Here is a 13504-nt window from a genome sequence, read left to right as displayed (position 1 = left end):
AGCTAAGCTCTTACATTTTAAATGAGATCTGTTTTGTGAAGTAGTCTACACTCTTAAATCCCCACAATCTATATCCTTCAAAAAACATATCTATATACAATATAAAAGTATATCCATGACAGTACCAACATCCATCTTTAAGTTAAATCGGTTAAGAACATAAGAACTGGGAGCAGGAGTTGGCCATCTGGCCCGTCGAGCCTGCTTCACCATTCAATGGCTGATTTGATGATCAGCTCATCTCCACCAACTTGCCTTTTCCACTTATCCCTTAATTCCCCAACTATGTAAAAATCTATCCAACCTGATCTTAAATATATTCACTGAGGTCGCCTCCACTGCTTCAATGGGCAGCGAATTCCACTCTGGGAAAAGCAGTTCCTCCTTGTCGCTGTCCTAAATCTACTCCCCTGGATCTTGAGGCTCTGTCCCCTAGTTCTGGTCTCCCCCACCAATGGAACAACTTAACAACTTCTATCTTTGCCTTTCATAATTTTATACATATTTATAAGATCCCCTTTCATTCTAAATTCCAGCGAATCCAATCCCAGACGCCTCAATTTCTTCTCAAAGGCCAACCCTCTCATCTCTGGAATCAACCTGGGGAACCGTCTCCAAAGCCAGAACAGAAAAGTCCACATTGAGGACGGATTGTCACCTTCAACTATCAAATGTCCCCTTCATCCTCTGCCGTTGAAATTTGCCACTCACCTGTCCTTGCAGAATGGATTTACCCGACATGCATCAAGAAGAAAATAAATGACTTCCACGTGACCTGCATAAAATGGAATAAGAATTCAGTGATTCTAAAGCAGTGGATTTGGTCAAGATATTGTGGCACAGATGGTATACCAGTTAGTGCAATGCAGTTACAGCGCCAGCGACCGGTGTTTGAATCCCGCGCTTGTTCATAAGGAGTTTGTACACTCTCCCTGTGTCTGTGTGGGTTTCCTCCCACCTTTCAAAACATACTGGGGTTGTAGATCAATGGGGCAGCATGGGCTCGTGGGCTGGAAGTTCTACATTTAAATTTTAAAATTCATAAATGTTTTTAGCAACTCTCTCCAGTAGTATGATCCAGATATTCATCACTCCCTGGGTGAAAAAGAACCCTTTCAAATCCCTTCTAAGTCTCTTCCCCCCTTATCCTAAACCTATGTTCTCTGGTATGGGGAAAAACTTCTTCCAGTCTACCCCATCTACATGCCCCTCATCATCTTCTGCACTTCAATCATGTCCCCTCTTCGCTACTGTTGAAGCAAATTCAGACCCTTCCAATGGGGTACATTTTTCAGGTGAGGAACAAAGGACTGTCTTTCAGTAATAAAAGAGAGAGAAGCAGGGAAGAGTCAGCATGTTGTATTATTCAAGCTGGTAGACATACTGTCAATACGACAATTTCATCCATACCTTCAGCGGCAGCTATGTGTAAAGGTGTCCGTGAATCATAATCTTTCTGTTCCATGTCCATTGCAGAGAGTGCAAACCTGGGAAGGTGAGAGAGCACACTCAGTGGCATCACGAGGGTTGGTGTAATCCACCCCCCCCCCCCCACCACATTGGACCTCCTCCCATATCAGACCACACAGAATCCTTAGTAATCTGCTTTGTACTAATGTTACTTGTAAATCATAATTTCCGTAGGTCACTGAATTTAATCCCAATGGTAGTGAGATAAACAACTAGCAAAGTTATTGATCTCGGTTCACAAATACTAATTCCCACATGTTGTAGCTAAAACACCAGAAAATTTGATAAAAGCAGTGACTAAAAACACCAAAAAGTAAATGAGCATCGAGTTTTAGCCTTGTAGGTAATATTGATACATGTAAGCTGGGCTTCCGGAAAATGTTTTTGTTGTTATTTAAAAAATAATAAATTTCTGCCGAAACAACAATTTTATAGACTGTCATTTTGGTGTCAGCCCACCCCCAATGGTGTCACTCGGTGCGGTCCACACTCCCCTAGAGATGCTCTCATCAGACTTATAGTCTTGTTACTTCCTCCTCTGTCAAGAGATTTAATTGATAACGTTCTTGTTAAGCATCTTGATGTATTTCTAAGTTAAATGTAATTTACTGTAATGAAAACTAAATGTAACTGAGACATGAAATGTATGCCTAGAATATGGAAGTGATGCTTGTTTGCAGCCACCATTTTCATTGCGTGATTGTTTTTGATGGAAGTTGTATTGTAGGTAGGTACTTCTTTACAAAAGGAGAGGAAAATGGTGGCATGGTTAGTGTAGGGGTTAGTGCGATGCCTTTACAGTGCCAGCGATCAGGACTTGGATTTGAATCTCGCGCTGTCTGTAAGGAGTCTACATTCTCCCTGTGAATGCGTGGGTTTTCTCCGGGGACTCTGGTTTCCTCCCATCTATCAAAATGTACCAGGGGTGTAGGTAAATTGGGCGGCAGGGACTTGTGGGCCAAAAAGGCCTGTTACCATACTGTACATCTACTTTTTTTAAAATCATGAAAAATGGGCTTCTCCAACATACCTTCATCTACCTCACTTAAATTGGAAAAGGTACAAATGCCAACTGCCTGTTTTCTTGATCACTCTTCCTTCATCACCGACTTTCCCCATGGCTCATGTTTTTCCAGCCAAGACTGACTAACTGCTTAGAAACTGAGAAGGAAGAACAATGACTTACCTTCGCAATGCAGCTATGTCACCACTGTAGGCAGCAAATAACAAGTTCACCACTGATTCTTCCTGACGGAATCAATAAAAACAGATTTTGAAATTAGAACTAAATTAAAAATTATTCAGAACCCATTTGAAACAGAGGTACATCCCATCTGGTCTTCAACTCTCTCCCCACACTGAATCCCTCCCACAGACAACTCTTTCCCCCATCACCAGCTCTCCCCACGGACACCTCCCCTGAGCGACTCTCCCTACAGAGATTCTCCCCATGGACACTCTTTCGCCCCCGCCCCATTACCAACTCTTGTCGCGGATATTCTCCCCACGGGGACACTCCCCCGTCAACCCATTTTCCCCACAGACACTCTTCCCCCATCGCCCACTCTCCCCACCTACTGAATCCCCCTCCCACAGCTCCATGGATGCAGAACGTGAACCGGTTAGTGCAAGTCAATGAATATTAGCATGAACTGACTGCTGGAAGATTGCAGAGTAAACTGAGGCGGTGGAAATCCAAGAGGAGAAAATAGCAGCTTTGTGAACTAAAAGTTTCAATTTTAGTGTGGCGTCTGTACAAACAATTTCAGCCCCAGCTTATTGGACTGGCTTTAATTTTAGTGTTGGGGAGATTCTTGGTCCTTTTTTGTGAAGTTGAATTGTGCTGTCCTTGTACTTTTACTCTGTCCGACACCGAGTCATTACTTCAGTAATTACTGCTTGGTGATATTCTCACACCCTGGCAATAGATTCCTTACCCTGGCTTCACTTCCATTTCTCCGTGGATCCAATTTCCTGGCAAAATGCCTCAAGTTGTCATAGTTATGAAAGTTGAAGAGGGAAACCAGTTCCTGGAAGGGAACAAACCAGTCAGAGCCTGAGAAGAATTTACTTTGTCAACGTTTTAAATGCAACAAAAGTAGGTAATTGTGTCTGGTGATTTGTGCACGTCCTTTGTTATTTCACCCATGTCTGTCTTTAATAGCTATGAGGAATCAGACACTCAAAGCAACATGTTAGCTTCAGAATGCTGTCATTAGCCCCTTTTACACTGGGGCAAAGTTGCTGGAAGCACCTTTTAAATTGCAGGGGGATCGACCCATTAAATCAGCAATTTAAGGGGGGGATCCTGTCCCTGCAATGACACGTCACGCACTCACTGGAAGTATTGCCGGATGTTCGGATGCTGGCTGCCCGGTGACACACGCACGCAAGCGCTGACGTCACTGGAATAAGTGGGTCGGCCATTTTCATTTTCAAGTCGCCTGTGAACGTGACCTAGGTAAGTTTGACTGGGTTCTCTGACCACCTTGGAGGTAGGTCAGGGACTCAGTTGGATTCCCACAGGGTTGACTGGGTCAGACCCTTTCTAACTGCCGCGTAACTGAGTCCCTAACTAGGCAAATTGCCTGGTTAACCCCATTTTACATGGCAGTTTGAAAGGGCCTATTGAAGGAAGACTGAATAGCTGGTATTCCTGTTTCTAATTGTTGAAAATATGCCCCATCCTGTGCCATGAAGTTGAAGAGTCTGCCAAAACTCCAACTGAAAGTGCAACTTAAAGAGTGGCTGTTTAGGTGCATTATCAGAGACTATCCTATCGTGAATCAGTACATTTGCAGAGATGGAAATGTTAATAGCGAATCCTTAAAAATATCAATATTGTAAAAAATGGTTTCAACACATTCCACAATTACTACCAAATACTACCAAACTGTCTTGATAGAATGTTTCACATTTCAGACTTATTGTCAATACATGACATCACATACAACCCTGAGATTCTTTTTCCTGCGGGTGAGGCAGAATCACTACCAGTGCAAAAAACAACTGGACACAGTGTAAACAAATAAAGAAATGTAAACAAACTGTGCAATACACAAAACAGTGTAAGAGTCCTTAAATTTGTCATTGAGGAGTCTGATGGTGGAGGGGGAGCAGCTGTTCCTGAACCTGGTGGTGCAAGTCTTGTGACAGCAGCGAGAACAGAGCGTGTGCTGGGTGGTGTGGATCCTTGATGACTGCTGCTGCTCTCCGACGGCAGCGTTCCCTGTAGACATATTCGTTGGTGGGGAAGGGTTTTGTTTGTGATGCCTGAGCTGTGTCCACTACCTGTTGCAGGGCTTTGTTCAGGGGTATTGGTGTTCCCGCACCAGACCGTGATGTGTCCCCATACCAGATCCAAATGTGCGAGGTAAATCTTAGCATAGCGCTGCCCTAAGTAGGTAATGGCAGGTGACGGAGTTGGTGAGTCACATCCTCCTGTAATTTCATACCTGACAAAAATCGATTCCTCTCACACTGTTGCCAACTTTGTCCAAGGCAGGAGACCAGCACATGACACCCATCACATTGGGTACCACAAGCAGAACCCCACCAGAAACACCAGATTTGGCTGGGAGGCCAACCTGCAACCAAAAATACAGACACACAATCACGTTTCAGAAATGAAGTCAAGACTGTGTAAAAGTCACCACCCCTCTCCCCTATTTTTGGCCACCCGCCCATCCAAGTTCCTGATGCCCTGACCACGGACTCTCACCTCAGCCGCCCGCCCATCAGAACTCCCAACACCTCGACCGCCCAGCCATTCGTGCTCCCGATGCCCTGACCACCGGAGCTCCCAACGCTTCAACTGCAGACTCTCACCTAGGCCCCAGCCACCTGCCCATCTGAGCTCCAGGCACCTTGAACCCGGATTTACTGGCTGCCCGGCCATCGGCACTCCCATCGCCCTGAATGACGCAGGTACTTACCCCAGTCAAACATGGTATGCATGTAATACTCGACCCCTTAAATTTTACCCTAAAAATTGATCCACCAAATTCAACTATTACACGAGTATGTACGGTAAGTGCAGACCAAGGATGGCAGTCAAAGCAACATTGCAATGCTCCCAGTAAGAAGAGTGTGCATGCAAGCCAGCAAATGCTATTGCTCTCTGGCAGGTATTGCATGTCATGGTTTTACCTAACCAGTAAGTGCAAATCAACGTGAATGCAGCCCAACTTCTTCTGATGCCTCAGCTGAGAAAAGCTGAGCCATGCAAGCCAGTTGGTTCAATTTCTAGTTTCCGATAGCTGAGTGAGTCAAGGGTAGGTGGCAAGGTGACTGCTAGTTGACTATAGTGCTATTGGGGTAAAAAAGATATCAGCTGAGGTTACGACTTAGTGCTACCCAGTGACATGGCCTCCTCCTCTCTTGCCCATTCTTTTGATGGAAAATGCATACCTGGGTGGAAAGATTGGATTAAGCCTGGCAGTGGAGCTCCTATCCCCAATACCCAGATAGCTCATGCATCTCTGCTGATGCTCATAATGGATGAATAACTGGAAATGAGGAGTTGGAATACAGGACGGAGATGGAGAACCAGGTTGGGTAGTGCCAGAACAACAATCTTGCTCTCAACATCACCAAGAACCAAGAAGCTATTAACTTTAGGAAGGAGAGGTTGAGGGACCATGTACCTGTCCACACCCATGGGACAGAGATGGGGAGAGGAAGTACCTTCAAGTTCCTGGGAGTCCATATCTCAGGAAAACTCTCCTGGAGCCAGCACATCAAGGCAACCATGAAGAAGGCACAGCAACACCTACTTTCTGAGAAGTCTGACGAGATTTGGCATGTTATCGGACTCTCTACCAAACCTCTGCAGGTGCTGTGTGGTAAGTATACTGACTGGCTGAATCACAGCCTGGTTTGGGAATTCGAATGCCCAGGAACACGGAAGGTAGCAAACATAGCCAGGTCCAGCACAGGCTCTGACCTCCCATCCACTGCAGACATCTCTGTGAGGTACTGCCTTAAGAGGGCAGCCAACGTCACCCTGGTCACCACCTCCTCACAGCTCCCTTCGGGCAGAAGGTACAGAAGCGTGAAAACCAGCACCTCCTGGTTCAAGAACACTTTCCAACAGAGATCGGACTCTTGAACCTCCCCTTGTTACATTGACCATCGAATGCACTCACACCACAAAAGGGCTGTCTGCACTATTGATGTCAACTTTTTTTGCATGTGGATAACTATGAATATTTATTATTTATCTATATTTTGCATATACTCTTCCTTTTAAATTCAACTCTATACTGTAGGTTTTTTTTTAATCTCTTCAGGTGCAGCCAAGTAAGAATTATGTTTGTACTGTTCCCTATGACAGTGAACTTGTCATTGTCGTTCATGGCTGTCTCTAAAAAAAATGCTAGGCCATGACTATGGAACTGCACCTGGCTGTGAGGCAAGACCAGAAAAAGAAGTAAAAAAATCTGTCAAACATTAGAACCCAATGAACAACTGACATGACGAATAATATAAATTCCTTAGATGACAGAATTGATGACTTGGTGGCCAGGTTTGCAGATGATATGAGATAGTTGGAGGGACAGGTAGAGTTGAGGAAGTAGGGAGTCTGCAGAGGAGGTTAGACAGGTTGGGAGAATAGGCAAAGAAGTGACAGATGGAATACAGCTTAGGGAAGTGTATGGTCGTGCACTTTGATAGAGGGAATGAAGAAATAGACGATTTTCTAAATGGGAAGAGTATTCAGAAAGCAGCAGTCCAAAGGGACTTGGGAGTCCTCATTGCAGGATTCCCTCAAGGTTAACTTGCAGGTTGAGTCTGTAGTAAGGAAGACAAATGCAATGTTGGCATTCATTTTGAGAGGACTGGAATATAAAGGCAAAGATCTAAAGCTGGGGCTTTGTAAGGTGTTGGTCAAACCACATCTGGAATATTGTGAGCAGTTCTAAATTTAAATGCAGGCATACATTCAAATCTAAGGAAGGATGTGCTGGCGTTGGAGAGGGTCCAGAGGAGGTTTACGAGAATGATCCCAGGGATGAGAGGGTTAATGTATGAGGGGCGTTTGATGGCTCTGGATCTGTACTCGGAGTTCAGAAGGATGAGGAAGAGATCTCACTGAACGTACTGAATATTGAAAGGGCTGAATAGAGTGGACACAGAGCAGATGTTTCCAGTTTCCACTCTAGGACCAGAGGGTGCAGCCTCAGAATAAAAGGACATAGGGTACAATGAAAACAGAAGTTGATGGGTTCTTGATCAGTGTGCATGTCAAAGGTTACGGGGACAAGGGGGTGGGGAGAGTCTGCCCATCTTTCAGGGTTACGTCCTGGCCCGTGCAGTGTTGGAGCAGGAACACATGGTGTCTTAGGGGACAGTGGTCGAGTTGATGTGTAATACTGTGTAATAGAGGGGTGGTCGTAATTACTGCTTCTCACGGTTTTGTTGCCACGTTTATGGTGGGTTTTGGTTTTGGTTGTAGCCCTGTGTGTGTTTTATATTTGTAATGTGTAGTTGAATAAAATTTGGGAAAAAAAAAGGTTACAGGGATGTAATGCACGTCGAAAGAACCAAAGACTTGTTGATCCAAACCAAGGCTTTTATTAACTAAAAGACTGGAGCATATCACAAGTAGGTCAACCAGTCCAGAATGACCTGGTCTGGCTAGGAACAATCCTTTAAGACCTGCCAGTAGGTGTGGCTACACTCTCAGCCAATCAGTCATCCTACACTACATCTGTACATATGTACATAATCACATTGGTGATAGAATCTGTACTATCACAAGGGAGGAGGCAGGAAAATGGATTTGAGAGGAAAAATGTATCAGCCATGATTTGAATGGTGGAGCAGACTTGATGGGCCAAATGGCCTAATTCTGCTTCAAAGTCTTATAGCCTTACAGGTCAACAGCACCAAAAGCACCAGAAAGGACAGACTTATTAAAAGCTTTCAAAAAATGCACAACTTTGATATTTCAAATGCCAAACAATCCAACAGTGAGTTGCAGAACACAGACAGCATGACAGAACACTGAAGCAAAAGGAGTTGTGAGTGGCGGGGGGGTGGTCTGCAGCACACAATTTCTCAATAAAACAAGACAAGAAATCCTAGGGACCAGAATCTGGAATGACTATTTAACTGGAATTTGGATCAATCTATGACATATTGAACCACTAGATGGCAAAATTCCATTAGGTTGGACTAGGATATGCTGTAAATCAGAAATCAACTCAAGTTTATTGTCATCAGATTTTACAAAAACAACTGTTCTCCGGTCCTCAGTGCAAAACACACAACCAGACAGACAATACACATTCAGGACAAGTATTTCATCTATACAAATAAATAGATATTGTTTCATGAATATGAGGGTCCAAGGTGGTTAGTGCGAGCAGTTCCTTTGGTCGTTCACATTCTCATTGCCCGTGGGAAGAAACTGTTCCTCAGCCTGGTGGTGCTGGCTCTGATCCTCCTGGATTTCTTCCCCGACGGGAGCAGCTGAAAGATGCTGTGTGTGGAGTGGAAGGGGTCCTCCATGATTTTATGCGCCCTCCTCAGACAACGATCCCAGTAGATCACATTGATGGAGGGAGTCTCCAGTGATCCTCTCTGCCACTCTTATGGTCCTGTGGATTGACCTCTGATCCATTTCTCTGCAGCAACCGTACCCACACAGTGATGCAGCCAGCCAGGACGCTCTCAGTAGAGCTCCTGTAGAAGGTTGACATGATGGTGGTCGGTAGCCATACCCGCTTCAGTCTTCTCAGGAAGGGAAGTCACTGTTGCGCCTTCCTGACAAGTGAGGAGATGTTGGGTGCCCACAATATGTCCCTAGTTAAGTGAACTCCAAGGAACTTGGTGTCTCCACTCTCTCCACTACAGAGTTGTTGATGTGTAGTGGAGGGTGGTCATTCCTGGTCCTCCTAAAGACCACGATCATCTCCTTCATCTTGTCCATGTTGAGACTCAGGTTGTTACTCTCACACCATATCACGAGATTTTCCACTTCTTCTTTTCTGCTGATGAGGCCAACTACTGTTGTATTAACTGCAAACTAGATGAAACTGTTAGAGCAGGATCTAAAGCCATTACTGTATATACTTGTGTAATAGTTGAGTTTTGGTGACTGATATTTCGGGTCAAATTTGGGTGGGGGTCGACTTTTACATGGGTGCTACTTTTGGTCGCAGTAAGTACCTACGTAATTCAAGGCATCAGGAATTTGGATGGCCAGGACCAGGTGGTAAATCCATGGTCATGGCGTTGGGAACTTGGATGGGCTGGTGGCCAGGGTGCCAGGAGCTCAGGTAGGCAGGTGGCCAGGACGTTGGGAGCTTGGATGGGAGAGCAGCCAGGGTGTCAGGAGCTTGGATGGGCGGGTGGACAGGTTGTCAGGAGCTTGGATGGGTGGGCAGTCAGGGCGAGGGTTCACGGTCGGGTCATCGGGAGCTCCGATAGGTGGGTGGTCAGGGTCAAAAATGGGGGGGTGTCGACTGTACACGAGTATATATGGTATGTGGTGTCCCTACTTAACTGAGGTTGCTCAGTCATGAGGGATCATGGAGGCTGACTTCTTTAAGGAGCCTTTATTATTTTATTGGTTCTTATTACTTTATAATGTTACATTAAAATATATTGGTGTCTGCACCACTCTTTTGATAATGCAAGGAATTTATTTTCCCTCTGTCTCATGGTCCATGTAGCTTTTAGCCAACCATGTAAAATTAGCTTCATACAGGGCCACCACCCACTATTCTTTCAATTTAGCACAAGTCAAGAAAATTAACCTTTCCAGTTTGATTCGTGGTTGGGAGAAAGGTTAGGATGTTTTTTTTTGGTCCAGAATTGATGGAACTTACCCTAAGTGGGTGGCACGGTTGGTGTAGCAGTTAGCGGGTTAATCGGGGTTCAAATCCCACACTGTCTGTAAGGAGTTTGTATGTTCTCCCATGTCTGTGTGTGCTCTCCCTGGGTGCTCCAGTTTCCTCCCACTGTTCAAAACATACTGGGGACTGTAGGTCAATTGGATGTAACTGGACGGCACGGGCTTGTGGGCTGAAAGGTAATGTCTAAATTTAAATTTCAATTACCAGGAAATTGCATGACTACTTAGCATCGGACCTCAACTGCTGATTCAGTGCTCCCCTGTGCTAAAATAAAACACCTTGAAGTTGTGAAGGCAGCAAAGGCATAGTGTGGTAATGTAAGATGATGGAGACACCAAGTCCATTACAAAGTGTGGCTTGGCAGTATCAGTACTAATAAGCTGTCTGAATCTTGAATCATATACGCCACATCACTGCCATCAAAGGCTTACGTGAAAAGCAAATTCGCCTGAGAAATCGTACATCCCACACGAGTGCATCAGGCTGAGGGTGTTCCTCACCGCCTCAGCACTCAAGATCCGCTCGCCTGTGATTGGGCAAATGCCTCCATTGGCCAAAGTGGCTGCCATCACACCTCCGGATTCACATGTCACCTCGATTGAGCAGAGCTGGAGTGGGGGGGGGGGGTGGTGGGGGAAGGAAAGAAGTGAAATTTGACTTTGCAGAAAGAATGCATGAATGTGAGATTTCAACATCTTGTTTAAGAATATACATGCTCTGAACTACCCCCTCACCAGTAATGGGGATCCCTCAGCACTACCCATGCCGTAGCACTCCCTCAGTACCATAGAACACCACAGCACTGAAACAGGCCCTTCGGCCCTTCTAGTCTGTGCCAAACTATTTTTCTGCCTAGTCCCACTGACCTGCACACAGACCATTACCCTCCATACCCCTCCCATCCATTGTATCTGTCCAAATTCTGCTTAAATGTTAAAATTGATTCACATTCACCACTTCAACTGGAAATTTGTTCCACACTCCCACCACACTCTCTCTGTGTGAAGAAGTTCCCCCCCCCCCCAGGAGGAGTCACGTGATGGAGTAGTGGCCGGACGGTGAACTCCAGCCCTCTCCAGAAAAGTCGGAAAAAACAAAGGAAAACACAAAGGCACAAAAATAAAAATTAAAGAAAAGTGAGTATAAAGGTGGAAAGAAGATGGCGGCGAAAAAAGAAAAATCGAAATCAACGGTAAGAAGAGAGGAAGAGAAGACAACGGAAGAAGAAGGAGAAGGCCTTACCTTTTCGAAGAGGCCCGCGGTGGAGAGAGAAACCCGCTCCCTCAGGTCGGTAGAAAGTGGACTACAAAAATGGCTCGCTGAGCCGAGTAAAAGTGCGCAACCGCGCATGCGCGAGGAGTCGCAAAAATACACACTGACGGGAGAGGTGACCAGCTGGGGAGTCGATCTCCACAGCCGGCAATGACAGCTGCAGAACACCTGCAGCAAGAGGAGAACATAGAAGACAACGAAAACAAGAAAGAAGAGAAGAAAAGGGCAACAAAGAAACAACAGATGGCCAACCCAGAGGAAGAAGAAGAGGAAGAGTACAGTGAAATAAAAGAAGAAGGGAAAGGCAAGAAAAAGGATATACTTTCTCTTATTAAAGAATACATGGAGTCATTTAAAGAATGGCAAGCGCAAGAATTTAATGATTTAAGAAGAAGAATAAACAACACAGAAGAGAAAATGAATAAAATAGATATGACCTTAACAGAAATGGGAAAGAGAATGGACAAGATGGAAGAGCGGGAAGCAGCAGTAGAAATGGAGGTAGAGGACTTAAAAAAGAAGTTCCCCCTCACATTCTCCCTAAACCCCTCTCACCCTTAACCCATGTCCTCTGGTTTGTATTTCACCTATCCTCAGTGGAAAAAGCCCACCTACATTTACTCTGTCTACACCCCTCATAATATTAAAGACCTCCATCAAATCTCCCCTCATTCTTCTAGGCTCCAGGAAATAAAGTCCTAACCTGTTTAACCTTTCCCTGTCAAGTCCCTTTCATGTACGGCATTCCCTCAATCCATCCTTCCTACTGGACTGGAAGCCTCACTTTTTCCATGATTTCTGCCCACTCCCCCACCTCGAGTGATTCCAGTTCCACATGGACACCTAGGGGACCAGCATGCACAAATCCTGGTGGTGCATGAAGCCTGGTGTTTTAGTTGTTAACATGCTTGCTGACAGAGAAAAAGAAAACACCACGACGAAATGCAGGATATATGCTGGCATCATGCATGACCAGTGGGTTGATCAAAAGTCATGGCCCTCATCTAGGGAAGCAACAGTGTGTTGGTGGCTGCAGGAAAACAGGACAGATATGTTATTAAAATGAATCCAGAGCCCAGGAGGGGCTGAGAGACGGTTCTCAGAAATGTGAAGGTGAAGGGGGCAGAACTGATCCAGATGGAAGAAACCATTAGAATTGGGTTTTGGAGAAACAGTTGATGAATGAAAAAGTAAAAGTGAAAATGCTCTCAGGCTAATTTAACCCTTTGGACTCTGGCCATTTTTAACCTTTCATAATATATATTCTGGACTGGGTCCATGGTAAACTACAGTACGAATACCAGAACAATCCAGGTGGTGGTTGGGTATAAAACCAATCCTGAAAAACCAGGACACGGAGTATATGCGCTTGTTGGTTGTCCCTGAAAACCGGGACCCAGAGTCCAAAGGGTCAATGATTGGAGAGAAGAAAACAAAAGTCAAAGCATCCAGTGATAGCACCTTTGTCAGAGGTGAGCACCCAAAATTTAGACCTTCATCTATCTGGCATTGCTACACTACACAGGCAATTTTACTGCTGGTTGGATGTTTTGAAAAGGTAATGATAGTCGTAACTTTGGACTATGACTATTGTAGCAAGGGAGGGCCATTGACTCAGCTTGTATCCAGCGCAAGAGTGAACAATGCTTTACCCACCTGGAAATAAAAATCTAACGTAGCAATCATATCAACACCCTCCGCAAAGCACTGGGTTAAAAAAAAAGATAAACCAAGTTAACAATAAAATGTACTTTGGCAGCATACTCTTTCAAATTTCAGAAATCACTCACATCAATGACACTGGACAACTATTTTTTCAATATTTTGCTTCCTGAAAAACAATTGCGGATTATGATAGACAACTTCAAGCTGAACACAAAGATAATTTCAGCTTTGCT

The 13504-nt window shown here is 44.9% G+C and overlaps 1 protein-coding gene across 2 annotated transcripts in view; it reads right to left on the bottom strand.

Annotated features, from left to right (window-relative positions):
* Positions 1-13504, bottom strand: part of LOC138747307 (glutaminase kidney isoform, mitochondrial-like) — a 52664-nt gene that overhangs the window by 2241 nt on the left and 36919 nt on the right. For both annotated transcript variants that reach the window (XM_069906402.1, XM_069906403.1), the window contains 7 exons: positions 13263-13313; positions 10766-10942; positions 4926-5057; positions 3408-3500; positions 2657-2718; positions 1411-1487; positions 712-775 (listed from right to left, as the gene is read on the bottom strand). In XM_069906402.1, coding sequence (XP_069762503.1) covers positions 712-775; positions 1411-1487; positions 2657-2718; positions 3408-3500; positions 4926-5057; positions 10766-10942; positions 13263-13313 — 656 coding nt within the window. The remainder of the gene's footprint in view (positions 1-711; positions 776-1410; positions 1488-2656; positions 2719-3407; positions 3501-4925; positions 5058-10765; positions 10943-13262; positions 13314-13504) is intronic.

This window comes from Narcine bancroftii, chromosome 12 (assembly GCF_036971445.1).
Source record: "Narcine bancroftii isolate sNarBan1 chromosome 12, sNarBan1.hap1, whole genome shotgun sequence".
NCBI classification, from domain to species: domain Eukaryota; kingdom Metazoa; phylum Chordata; class Chondrichthyes; order Torpediniformes; family Narcinidae; genus Narcine; species Narcine bancroftii.
The sequence above is the reverse complement of the archived record's forward strand: the minus strand, read 5'-3'. Positions and strand labels throughout refer to the sequence as shown.